The 13,251-nt window shown below is 54.2% G+C and overlaps 1 protein-coding gene across 1 annotated transcript in view; it reads left to right on the top strand.

Moving 5' to 3' along the window:
• The window catches only part of DSCAML1 (DS cell adhesion molecule like 1), a 329,391-nt gene that overhangs the window by 295,413 nt on the left and 20,727 nt on the right, over nt 1-13,251 (top strand). Inside the window, exons 15-17 of the mRNA XM_047071154.1 lie at nt 509-749; nt 3,934-4,080; nt 6,595-6,750. Of these exons, the coding sequence (XP_046927110.1) occupies nt 509-749; nt 3,934-4,080; nt 6,595-6,750 (544 nt within the window). The remainder of the gene's footprint in view (nt 1-508; nt 750-3,933; nt 4,081-6,594; nt 6,751-13,251) is intronic.

Genomic DNA, 13,251 nt, shown 5'->3' with positions numbered 1-13,251 from the left:
TTTGTGAGCCTGAGCCCCGCGTCGGGCTCTGTGCTGACAGCTCAGAGCCTGGAGCCTGTTTCAGATTCTGTGTCTCCCTCTCTCTCTGCCCCTCCCCTGTTCATGCTCTCTCTCTGTCTCTCAAAAAATTAAAAAAAAAAAGATCGTAAGGAAGACCTCATTAAGACGGGTATTTCAGCAAGGACGCCACAGGGGTGAAGAGGCAAGCTGTGGGGGTATCCAAGGCAAAAGCATTCCCCTTCAACGGACATGGGCCCAGTGTGTACAGCAAGAGACCAGTGCTGGAGCCTAGGGAGCATGGGGAAGAGGAGATGGGCCCAAGAGGTAATGGGGGTCAGATCATATAGGGTCATATAGTCATTATAAGAACTTTGGCTTTCACTCCGAGTGAGACAGGAGTCTTTGAAGGGTGGGGAACAGAGGAGTCACATGATCTGACTTTGGCTTTAAGAGCAGCATCTCAGAGCACCGTTGTGTCTTTGTCTCCCCTCCCCTACCGTGCTCACAGGCGCCCAAGAAGGAGCTGCAGAATGGCGTCATACGGGGCTACCAGATCGGCTACAGAGAGAACAGCCCTGGCAGCAATGGGCAGTATAGCATCGTGGAGATGAAGGCCACCGGGGACAGCGAGGTCTACACCCTGGACAACCTCAAGAAGTTTGCCCAGTACGGGGTGGTGGTCCAAGCCTTCAATCGGGCTGGCACAGGGCCCTCGTCCAGCGAGATCAATGCCACCACGCTGGAGGATGGTGAGGGCACCAGCAGAGGGTAGGGGTGCAGAGGCAGGCTGCCAGCGAGGACTCAGGGCCCTTCCACGGCTCCTGGTCCCCATCACGGTCTTGTGAGGCACACAGGCTCCCTGGATCCCTCCGTCTCCTCTCGCCCACTGGCTCCTCTAGAGATGCCGGTCCACGGAGCCCCCCGGGTCCTCAATCCAACGGCCAGCACTCTATCCACTGCTTGCCGACACTCTGCCTCCCCAGCACCTGCCACCCGTCTGACTCTCCATCCATGTTTCTCCCTCATTCTGGCCCTCGCTTGTCTCTCTCTCCGGGCCCTTTCCTCTACATCCTGCTCCTGTTTCTCTTCCCTTGTAACCTGCAGGTTGGACAAAGGGCAGAAACCAAGTTGCCTTTGCAGTTCTGGGCTAGAACCTGTCCACTACCTGTTTCAGGGACCTGACATGAGACTGGGGTTAAGAGAGTCTAAGATCCATGTGGCAGGCGATTTAGAGGCCACTGTTTAAAACATGATTCTATGAGGACTAGAGAGGACTCTTGAGTAAATACAGGGCCCGGTTTTCAGGGGAACAGGGTTAGGAGAAAGCAGGAACGTGCCCACTCTCCGAGCACAGAGGAGGGCCCGCTGGTACCTGAGCCTGTGCCAGGTCGAAAGAGGAGACATGGCCCTTGATGCCTGCAGCCTCCCGAAGGGCAGATCAAAGAAGCAGGGTGTTCTCCTCGGCTTCCGGCTTGACGTCCCTCAACCCCAACCCAGAGTCTGAGACCAAAACCTGCGCTAAGTCTGACCCTGCCCCAGCAGAGGGAGGGGAGTAACTGTCCACAGGGCTTAATGCCATCGGAATACCCAACATTCCACTGTTAGAAAGTCATTCCTTTAGGTTAGGCAACGCCTTCTACCTACTTCACCTTCTCTGAAAATGTAGACACCCTTGGGAGGGAGGACGCGTCAGGTCGGAAACACCTGAAAGCGGATTAGCGCGTACCAGTGGTCCTTAACGTTAGCTCCAGATTGGAATTATCTGGGGAGCTTTCAAAATAATGGTGCCCAGGCTTCATCTTCCAGGATTCTCATTCAGTGGCTTTGGGGCACGATCTGGGCTTCGGGGTGGAGCCCTGAGCCCCTGGGGAAGGGGAGAATGCAAAAAGAGGGAAAGGCACATAGAAAGCAGAGAGGCACAGAGAAGCCTGGGTGGTGGTGGGGAGGACCACAAGGCAGCCAGCCCCCCCCATTCCACACTGGCTCCATGCCTCCCCCCCCCACCCCAGCACCTCCCCTCCGTGATGCTGGCCCCAGACCTGGCTGGGTGGAGGAGGACCACCCAGCTACCTCTTCACACGAGCAGTACTAGTCCCAAGTGGTGCTCTAACCCAGTGGTTCTCAAACCTCAGTGTATATCAGAATCTGCTGGAGGGCTGTAAGCAGGTTGCTGGGCCCTCCCCCTCAGAGCTTCTGCTTTAGCAGGTTGAATCAGTTTTGCATTCCGAATACATTCCCAGATGATGCTGGCGCTGCCGGCACGGGAACACCAATGAGAACCGTAGCACTGACCTCTAGGGCCTTACCCACACAAGGAGCCAAGGTTCACGCAAGTGAAGTAGCCTGTCCAGAATCACCCATGTAGTAACGAACGGAGCCCGGATCAAAATCCAGGTCAGACCCTGAATCCCGTACTCTGTCTTCGCCCCGTTGTCATACTCTCGCTTGGGAGCGAGGCGGGATACGGGACCAAGTGACGTGGATGCAGGATGCCCCGGGGAAGGCGCGTCCAGGGGAACCGCTGCCCTGAGCCCACACGGACATGCCCCGCCATGCACTGAGCTTCCTGTCCTCCAGGGCCAGGCCCGCCTCTGGCCTTCATCGGGTCACCGCCTCCCTGCTCTGGGGTGGGGGTGGAGGGTGCAGAATTTCCAGGAGGGCGAGATCAGCGTGGGCTGTAGAGTCATTTTCAAAACAAAGGAGGAGAGGGAAGAAAGTTTCCAGCGGCAGTTGCCCGGCACTTTTTCATACTTAATTAAGGCCCTCGTTAGCCTGTCAGATCCCGATCGTTTCCTGGCAATATTAGCACTCCTCCTGGGGTATTCAAGGGCCCCTGCTTTAGCAGTAGTGTCTTTTCCATAATTATATTACCTTCATTTTGTTCGAACGGGCGATCTGTATTAGTTTATTACACTGGGTCCCTAATTACATGGTGCTTATATTTTTACACCTAAGTAATATGAAACAATAATCATTCTCAAAGAGGATCGTTACGATGATGTATTATCATTTAAATGCTCATAAAAATTAGAGTTGCCTCTTGTGGGGCAATGGGATCTAATTACCTTCCATCCAGCCTGTGCCTCCTTCCTCCCTCTCAGAGCAAAGCACACATGGCCCTTCCCTTTGGCCCCCGCAATTCGGAAGCCAGCAGGAAGGGCCACCAAAGTTCTCCCCAGCCAAGGTGGCTCCTAGAACCTGGCATCCCTGCCGTCTGCCATCTCAGAAAAAGTGGCCTGCACCGGGGCAAACCCCTGAGGGAGGGGGATAGGACTTGGGTTAGGCTCAAAGATGGCTTTCCAATGGGGAAGGTTAGAGGCAGGGCAGACCACCTACATTGGCCTCAGAAAGTGCTTTCTCGTCATCCCGGAGATTTTGATATATTCATGTTACAGGGACAAGGGACAAAGGTGTAATGGTCCCAGAAGTCCTAAAGGTGTCTATGGCTCCCCTTCTCCTCTTCACCAGGGTGAGGGGACCGCTTCCTTCTTTTCCTTCCCTTCAGCTTGGCATTAAGGACGCAAGGGGCCCGAGAACCAGGCTGGGCTCAGACCACCTGGTCAGATGACACAGCAGGGCCAGCAGCCGTCAGATAAGACCCAGGGCTGGCGTGGAGATCTTCCAGGCTCTGTAGCATCCACCCCGGGCTTTGGTGCCCACTGGTGAATCCCCATGGGCTCATGCCCAGAGTTCATCACCTTCTGCCCCGGCATTTACCCGGAACGGGGAATGGGCCACCGGGAGGCCAAGGCGCCGAGACTGTGAGGACCTCTGTTTACCCAGAAGAGGACACTTGCTTCACTTCCCAGCCACACAGCCCAGACTCTCCTCACTCGTTGTCAGGAGCTCCTTCCATGTTCCTCTGGCGGGGGGCACGGATGTCGGGCTGTACCTCCTGACGGGGCCCTTTGTTTCTCTCCCCGCCCTGTACAGTGCCCAGCCAGCCCCCCGAGAACGTCCGGGCCCTGTCCATCACCTCAGATGTGGCGGTCATCTCCTGGTCAGAGCCCCCACGCAGCACTCTCAATGGCGTCCTCAAAGGCTATCGTGTCATCTTCTGGTCCCTCTACGTGGATGGGGGTGAGTCTGCCAGGAGTGAAGTCCGGGTCTCGGGGTGAGAGGTGCAGGGTCTGTGTCCGCGCTTGGAGCCGAGCATCTTCCCATGGGATGTCCGGCGGAGGCGCAGCTCCCTCTGCTGCGCGTGCTACCCCAGCCAGAGCCAGAGATCAGGGTGGGTCACCCCTGTGGGGGGGGGAGGGACGCCAGCTGCTCCTGGACGGCAGTGTGTCTGGGAATGACTGGAGCTGTGATGGTGCACGTGTGTTTCTAATGTAACATGTGGATGTTCGGTCAGGGTCCGGGCAGGGAGCAGGAGGTACCCGCGAATGGGGCAGTTGAAGAGTTTCATGAAGGCGCTGCTTTCAGAGGGCTGTGGAAGGAGGGCGGGGCACCGAGGAACAGTCCTCACCACCTAGGCCGGAGGGGACACGAGGGGGAAGCGGGGCTACCAGGACCTGGGGGAAGGGGGCACCCCTTGGCCAGGCCGTGGGGCAAGCGGTCTGCGCAGATGAGCCGCTTGGGACCCGGAGAAAGGTGGGGAAACACATGCAGTGAAGCCTGGGTAGGAATGGCAGAGGGACAGCAACCAACCCTGTGTGTGCCTTCCTCGCCCTGGGACGCGCGGGTCCAAACAGTCGTGTGTAGCCTCACAAACACACCAAGTCCCCGCCCGCTGGTGGCCACGAGAACCCTGCAGTGATAGGGAAGTCTGCCGCTGTGCGAGGCAGAGACCCAGCATCCCCAACTACGGAAATGTTCTATTGGGGGCCACCCCCGTGAGTTTACCTCCCTGGATCCTGAACCTTCTGCCTCCAGCCCCGGGGCCCTCCCTTCTCCCCAGGAGGACCTGAGACTCCAGCTCATGGTCGTTTCTCCAGGGCACCTGCCTTCCCCTTCCCCTTCCCCACCTGGATGCCGCTGTGCCCGGATACACTGCCAACAGGAAGTGTCCTTCTTGCCTCTATCTCTGTCATCTCCTCTGAAAGCACAGAGACCTGGAGCTCAGGAGCTGGATCTCTGGCAGTGTCCTCAGTTCATGTGTTGGGGGACAGCCTCATGCATTTCTGCTGTGCCGCATAAGGGGTGGTCTGGCTTTCCAGAGCGTGCTTCCTCTTTTCTTTTTTCTTTTTTTCTAAATTTTTTAACATTTATTTATTATTGAGAGACAGAGACAGAGCATGAACCTGGGAGGGGCAGAGAGAGGAGGAGACACAGATTCCGAAGAAGGCTCCAGGCTCCGAGCTGTTAGCACAGAGCCTGACGCGGGGCTCAAACCCACAAACTGTGAGATCATGACCTGAGCCGAAGTCGGACGCTTAACCGACTGAGCCACCCAGGCGCCCCTTGCTTCCTCTTTTCTAAGCCTGTAATCTTCCCTAAAGTCACCTGGGTTGTTGGCCATACTGTCCTCTTTTGGGGTCTTTCTCTGGCTCCGGTCCTGAACAGGACTACCCTGGTTTCTGATTTCCTAAAAAGAAAGGTCCCACTGCTCAGGCTTCTGAGGTTTCCCCTGCACTGACCTGGAGCTGCCTCAGGCCGGGCGTGGTGTTCTCGTGCCCCTGGCCCCTAGCAGACTGTTGCCTCCCCCTGGCCAGGCTCTCTGCTTCGGGCTCTTTCTACACCGGGTCCCCGGTGAGGTGCTGGGGTGGGTTGCAGGCACCTGTCTCCTACGAAGCCCGTCCTCAGCCAGTGCGTCTGGGCCCGTCTTTTGGAAAGCCCGATGGTCCCAGTGGATGGCTGTCAGCTCAGGAGCCTGTCTCTTTTCCTCCTTCTAAGACCCTGGTCTTCCCGTGGGACCCTCTCCCTAAACTCGTCTTCCGTCTATAGCAAGTTCCTTGGCAGAGTCAGATGACGGGTCCTCACTGAGCCGGAGGAAGGCCCGGCCCTTCCTGGCGGGGGCTGTCCCCTCTACCAGCCTCGCCCGGGTTCTCCGTGTGGGTGCTTCCTGGGGAGGGTGTCCCCAGCGGTGGGGAGAAAGGAAGGGGCTTAGCCGCTCACAGACGCCACTGAGCGTTCGGGGTGCTGGCCCAGGAGCAGTCAGACACAGAGGAGGCAGCCTCAGCCTGTCCCCCGTCATCCCAGGGTAGCACACTGCCTACTGACCTGAGAGCCGAAGGAGGCCCTGGGACAGCAAAGAGGAATGGCTGTGACCATCTCACCTGGCCTAGGCTCCCTTCCAGGAGATCCTTGGGATCCCTCACATGGAGAGGGGAAGGGGAGGAGGGGAAAGGTGCTCAGATGGAAAGGGAGAGCATTAAGCTCAATTTGGTACGAGGTCAGCTGGGGCTGAGGCCGGGCATATGCCGCTCGCCCCAGTTGGGCCACTTGCGGAGACACGCGGCCTGGGAGCAGAGCCCCAGACCTGCCCCCCGGCGCCTGAAGGTGGCGGTCCCCCCGGTCGCCACTGCTGTGGAGTCGAGGTCTGAGCCCAGTGGAGCTGGCCCGACCGGAGCGCAGGCTGGCCGAGGGGCTGCGGCAGGGGCCCCAGGCCCGGCCGGCCTGGCCGCGCGCTCCGACGCTGCTTGTCTCGGGCAGAGTGGGGCGAGATGCAGAACATCACGACGACGCGGGAGCGGGTGGAGCTGCGGGGCATGGAGAAGTTCACCAACTACAGCGTGCAGGTGCTGGCCTACACCCAAGCCGGGGACGGCGTGCGCAGCAGCGTGCTGTATATCCAGACCAAGGAGGATGGTGAGTCCCCTCCACGGCGCCCAGCCTGGCCTCGCCCACCGGCCAGGCTCCCTCCCCGCCCACCCCGGACCCGTTGCTGAGCACTGCCCAGGGGGAAGGGTGAGAGCAGGGCACTGTCCTGTCTCCTGTCCCCGTAAGTCATTGCAGGGTGGCTTTGAGCATGCTGGGGCCCCGCTTTAGGAGAACACAGCTTACCGCAGGTGGCAGTGAGATGCTCTGGGACTCCCCACTCCCTTAGCTCCCCTTGCAGCCCTAGGTCGGAGGCCAGGTAAAGCCTCTCTTCCCACCCCCTCCCCGAGGGCATCGTCTTTGTGGCAAGATCCTGCCTGGTTTCTTCTGGAGACGGATGGTTGGGGTTGGGGGAGGAGGGGGAGAGGATCGTCGCTGCACACATCTCAGGTTAGGGGCGTGGCAGAGGCCCCAGAGCGGTCCAGGCCGTGGACTCTGGCATGCTGGGGAGGCTCTCAGGGCGAGAATGGGATGTGCCTCCATTTGGAGCTGTGACCTCCAGGCCCTCCACCCTGGGGCAGAAATGGAGGAAAATAAGGAGCCAAAGCTCAAGGGCAGAATGACAAAGTGAGGAGGTGGGGGAGTGGAGAACCCAGCAGAGAACAGGGTGGGAGAAGGGCCACACTGCCAGGGGGCCTCCTTCATATGGAACGCGTCCAACAGGTGCTGTGTGTGCCCACGCGCAGCTCTGGGCTCCTGCTGCCAGCCTCTGTTTCCTTCCTCGTGTCATCCCAACACGTCATTTTTTTTTTTTAATGTTTACTTATTTTTGAGAGAGTGCAAGTGGGGGACAGGCAGAGAGAGGGAGGCACAGAATCCGAAGCAGGCTCCAGGCTCTGAGCTGTCAGCACAGGGCCGGACGCGGGGCTCGACCTCCCAACCTGTGAGATCACGACCTGAGCCGAAGTCGGACGCTCAACCGACTGAGCCACCCGGGCGCCCCATCACTTAGCTGATTCTTAAACCTTCTGAGGCAGGTGCTGTATTTTAAAAGAGTTTGTGTGGAGAGGGGCTGGCACCAATGGGCACTTAAACTAGCCAACATTGCCGTCATGGCTTCCTACCCTCACTGCCTCCATTTTCTCAAAGTTCCCACAGTCTGGGCCCCTCCTGTGCCACTTGGCAGAAGGTGCTGGAGGGTTAGAGTTGTTGAGAGGAGGGTCTCAGGCTGGGACTGATGGTAGAGAGCTTCCCAGGGCAGCCCAGCCCTCGGGGAACAGAGCAGTTTAATCCAGCTCCCCACTCTCCCTAAGCCCTGCCCTTCTCTCAGATTGGCCCCCTCCACGCCGTAAGCTCTGAGCAATTAAATATTTACCAACCTGCCTGCCCTACTTTTCCTGCCATTAATCCCCCCATCAAGGTTTCCTGGGACGGCTCCAGGCAGAGCCACCTGCTCTTATGTGGAGACCAAACGGGGACTGTGCTCAGAGCCCGGCCCCTTCCAGAGCCTCTGCACCACACACACGGGCACCTTCCCAGCCTCCAGAGAGGAACCACTGGGGCCCCCAGACTTCTTGCAGCCTATTCTGACGCAAGGTCTGAGCCATAAGCACCTCCACATGTTTCACAAAGGTAAGGGATTCCCCACAGGGGAACCCAAAGTTCCGAGGAGCTTTCAACCTTTCGATTTAGAGCTGCCTGCAGAGGCTCACAGGGATGATCGCGGGCAGGGAACGGGGCCCTACCGCGAGGCTCCGAAGAGCGGAGGGGCTCCCGTGGGCGCGGCAGAAGAAGGGTCCCAGCCCTGCCAGTTATGGGCAAGTCACTTAACCTTCCTGAACCTCAGTTTCCTCGTGATAAAATGGGGACAGTGATGCCTCATTGGGTTGTCCCAAGAAGCACGTTAACTGTAAAATCCTTTCTAAGACGTGCGGTGCTAGCAAACAGCAGGTGCCTAATGGCTACCAAGGTGCTGGCAGTGAAGTGACTGCTTTGGGAGGACCCAGGCGCCCCGCAGAGGCTCAGTGCCCCCCAGAGGGAGGCCCCGGGCCAGAAAGAATCCACTGTCAGATGAGGTCTCGTCAGAACAGCGGCCACACTTGACATGTGTACCACATGTGGTCATAAGCGTGGCTGAGCCTTGCCAGTAGCCCTGTGAGGTACATCTTATGTCCATTTTAGAGGTGAGAAAAGTGAGGCATAGGGAACTAAAGCAACTTGCTGAATGTCACTCAGCTCCTCGGAGGCAAATGAAGACCTTCTTGCCTCCGTATCGTCTATTCTGTAGGAGACAGGAAGCTTTGGGCTGTGAGTAATACAAGTTAAAGAAAAAAAAAAGGTTTCAGCAGTAAGTGGATTTATTATCACACGTAACAAGAGGTCTTGAGGAGGCAGCTCCACAGGGTTGGTTCACTCCGTGGGCCCCCGTCCTCGGCACGTCACCTGTTCCTCCCGCAGCTCCCGGCATCACGGCAGACAAGACCGAGTTCAGAGTCGGAGAAGTGGCCTCCTCCTATGGGCCTGCCTCTCTCGGGGAGTGAATAAAAACCGGCCCAGAAACCCCTCCTCAACAGATTTATCCTCATGTCCCGTTGGCCACCCTGGGGCAACGTGCATCTTGCGAAGCCAGTCACTGAAAGGGGAATGGAATGATCGCGGCTGACTTCCCCCGAGTATGGTGAATCCCCTGGTGGAGGTGATGGGGACGGCTTTCTCTGAGGGACAGAGGGCCATGGGTCCCCAAGGATCAGGAAAGAACGACAGCCGACGGGCGGGCAGACAAGCGGGCACTACACCAGCCCGGCCCCACCTCCTCCAGGTTCTCCCATTGTGTCGATGGCAGTTATTACAGCTCTTTCCGGCTGACTTGGGAAGCAGACAGGCCCGCATTCTGGCTCCAGCTCTACCATGGGAGCTTGGACGAATAGCCAAAGACACTGTGACTCCCTACCTACCTCCCCCTGCCTGCTCCCCTCCCCACCCACTGCCAGCTCAGGATTTTGCATGTTTCCAAGGAAAAAATGAGCAGGAAAGGTAGAGAAAACCAAAAATAAATTAAAAGATAAAATGAAAACAAAGTCAAATAAATTCAAGCTCATTTCTTTTTTTTTTTTTTTTTTTTTTTAAATTTTTGAGACAGAGACAGAGCATGAACAGGGGAGGGGCAGAGAGAGAGGGAGGCACAGAATCCGAAGCAGGCTCCAGGCTCTGAGCTGTCAGCACAGATCCCGACGCGGGGCTCGAACCCACGGACCGTGAGATCATGACCTGAGCTGAAGTCGGACGCTTAACCGACTGAGCCACCCAGGCGCCCCCAAGCTCATTTCTTACGTCCGAATCCCCCAGTCTATAACTTGGTCTCAGGCTGACTTGACTGGATCTTGCTGACACCCCAACTCCCCTGGGGATACCAAATCAGAGTGAAGGCTGGGCTGGATTTTAAACCGTTTTAAAGATATTTAGCCAAAGAGGAGGCTTGGCTGGACCTGTGTTGCAGGAAGGTAACCCTCACGGAAGCGTGGACGACAGATGGCAGGAAGGGGCTGGGGGTGGGGGCAGGGATGAGGACTGGCCTCAGAGAAGCCTGTTAGAACCTGTGGGCATCTAGGCAGAGAAGCAGAAGGTGTGTGCTAGGGAGGCAGGAGGGGAAGGTGGAGGGAGAGGTGGAGACAAGCTCAGAGAGACGTGTCAGAGGATTTGCACTTCCAGTAACGGTGGACTACGTGACTCAAACCCACTCTCCTTCTTGCTGAGAACACTAGGAAATCCGGATAAAATATTTTTTAAAACACCTGCTTGAAGGCATCAGAGAGCTGGTGGGAGAGTGCAGAATTACTGGGCCAGGATCCAAGGGAGAGTGGAAGCCCAGGAGGTGACCCTGGCATTTGGAACCGCTCTCCCCGTGGGGGACATTTGCCGAATCTGGACGCAGTGGCTGAGAATCGGAGCAGCACTAGAAAGCCGTGGATTGGAGACAAGGGCCTGCTGGGGCAGGCGGGTCCCCCTCACTTTGAGTTGAGACCATGAGGGCAGCACTGTAGGATTAAAGGTGCACCAGAAGTACACAGCCCAGCTTCAAATCATCTCAGTCCTGGAAGTTAGAGTAAGGTAACCCCAGATTGCAGGTCCCTGTCAGAAGCAAACACAGATTCTCCCTTTAGGAAGATTACATCATTTGAGGCCTCAAACTATTTCTACAAACAGTTTTGCAAATGATGTGTCTGGCACCCAGTAAAAAAATTATGAGGAACAACGTGAACAAAAGCAGGAAAAAAGAGAAACAGATAAAAGAAACAGACCCACAAGGAGTCCAAACACAGGTTTTGTCAAATATGAACTTTCAAATAGTTATTCTTAACAAGATTGAAATTTTAAGAGAACTGGAGACTATCGAATGGAAAATCTAGAAACCAGAGCAACTATTAACCTGAAATTAAGGACTCGGTAGATAGATTTAATAACAAATGAGACACAGCTGGAGAGATAACTAGCAGACTGGAAGGCAGATCAGAAGACCGAAAAGCAGCTCAGAAAGACACACGAATGGAAAATAAAAGAACCAGTCAGAGATAGAGCAGTGATTTTCAAACTTGACTGTGCATACCAATCACTTGGGGGTCATATTAAAATTCATATTCTGATTCGGTAGGGTCTAGGGTGGAACCTGAGATTTTGCATTTCTAACATGCTCCCAGGTGACGCTTCTGCTGACAACTGGACCACATTCTGAATATCCAGGGCACAGAGGATGTGAGAAGAAGTCCCGAAGAAGAGGAGAAAGGGAACGGGGCAGAAGATAAAATGCCTGAAAACTTTTCAGAATTGATGAAAGACATCCATCCCCAAAGCAAAAAGCACTCTGCAGACTCCACAAGCAATAACTTAAGGAAGTCCGCACCTAGGCTCATCGCAATAAAGCCGCTAAACAGGAAACGCAAAGGGAAAATTCCTAAAAGCAACCGAAGCGAAAAAGACCAGTTACCTTCACAGGACCAACAATTAGATTAACCGCTGCTTTATCAGAAACAATGGAATAATAAAAACAAGACAAGAAACAGTGGAAGCCGAGGAAGCCAGAAAACAATGCAGTGGTATAAAGTGTGTAAGGAAAATAGTTGTCAACCTATGATTTTATGCCGAGCCAAAATACTCTCCAAGATTAAAATGAAATAAAGACGTTTGCAGACAAAAACTGAGAAAATGTATCACCAACATACCTGCTCTAGAGAAATAGTAAAGGGTATTATTCCTTAGCTAGAAGGAAAATGATCCCAGCTGTGAGTTCCATGATGCAAGAAACAAAGAACAAGTAAATGGTGAATGTATGAGTAAATCTCCATTAATACTGACTGTGTAAAATGATGATGATAGTGATATCATCTTGGGGAGGGTCTATTAATTGTGTGTGTGTGTGTGTGTGTGTGTGTGTGTGTGCGCGTGTGTGTGTGTGCTTGTGTATGTGTGTGTGGCTAAAATATACAACAAAGGCATAGAAATCGGGTAAGAAGTTTGAAGTCTCTTGCATTGTCTGAGAGAAAAAAAGGTGCCAATTAATGTTGTTAGGCTTTGGTAAAGGTTCACGTTGAGTAACCCCTAAAAGGCTGTCTAATAACCAATCTAATAAAGAGGGGGAATAAAGTATTTTTTAAAAGACTCGATTCAAAAAAAAGAAAAAAAGCAGGAAAGAAAAATAAAAGTATTTAGTAAGCTGAGGTATTTAAACCCAAACATATAAGTGATTGCATTAACGATAAATCAACTAAATTATTCAATTAAAGGATAAAGACTGTCAGACTCATCCAGCAATGAAACAAACCCAACTATGTGCTGTTCATAGGAGACACCTAAGACGTAAAGGTAGAGAAAGGTTCAATGTGAAAGGATTAAAGGCATCATTAGAGATACAGAAAGACACTCTGTTAGGATAAAAGACCCAATTTACTAGTCAAATAAAACAGTTTCGAATTTGTTGTGAACCTAATAACATAATCTCAAAATATATAAAAGCAAAGACCGACAGGACTACAAAAATAGACAAATACACAGTCGTGGGGGAGATATCAACATACCCCTCTCGATTACTGCTGAGAATAGAAGTGAGCAAGGACGGAAAAGATCTGAACCTGAGTTAGCACGCCGGCCAGCCCCAGTGGCCACCCGTGGCCCCCTGCACTCCACAGCATGCAGAGACACTAGCAGAAGCAGGATATCAGGGCCGTAGCTGTGAGGGAGGGCTCAGGCCCCTGGATGGATGGCCATGATGGATCGTCATTTTATTTAGCCTAGAATTGTTGACCACTTACTAGATTTTTTTAAAAATCACAGTAGATGCTAGAGCAAAACTGAGTATTGTCACCGTTTATTGTCTTCTATGTGGCAGGCACTGTGCCAGGTGCTTTATTTTAATTAGTACTAACTGTCTCTACAAACCTTTAATGTGGTTGTTATTATGTCCATCATCTATATGGGGAAACTGAGACTCAGGGAGGCAAAAGGAGTTGAGTAGCCATCACTGTCCTCAAAGGAGCATATAAAGCTCCCAGGAGGGAAGAC

Source organism: Lynx rufus, unplaced genomic scaffold (assembly GCF_022079265.1).
Source record: "Lynx rufus isolate CCGP_SWC_20201006 ecotype Redwood Valley unplaced genomic scaffold, mLynRuf1.p SCAF_9, whole genome shotgun sequence".
Classification (NCBI taxonomy): Eukaryota; Metazoa; Chordata; class Mammalia; order Carnivora; family Felidae; genus Lynx; species Lynx rufus.
Note: the sequence above shows the minus strand (reverse complement) of the source record. Positions and strands in the feature narration are given on the sequence as shown.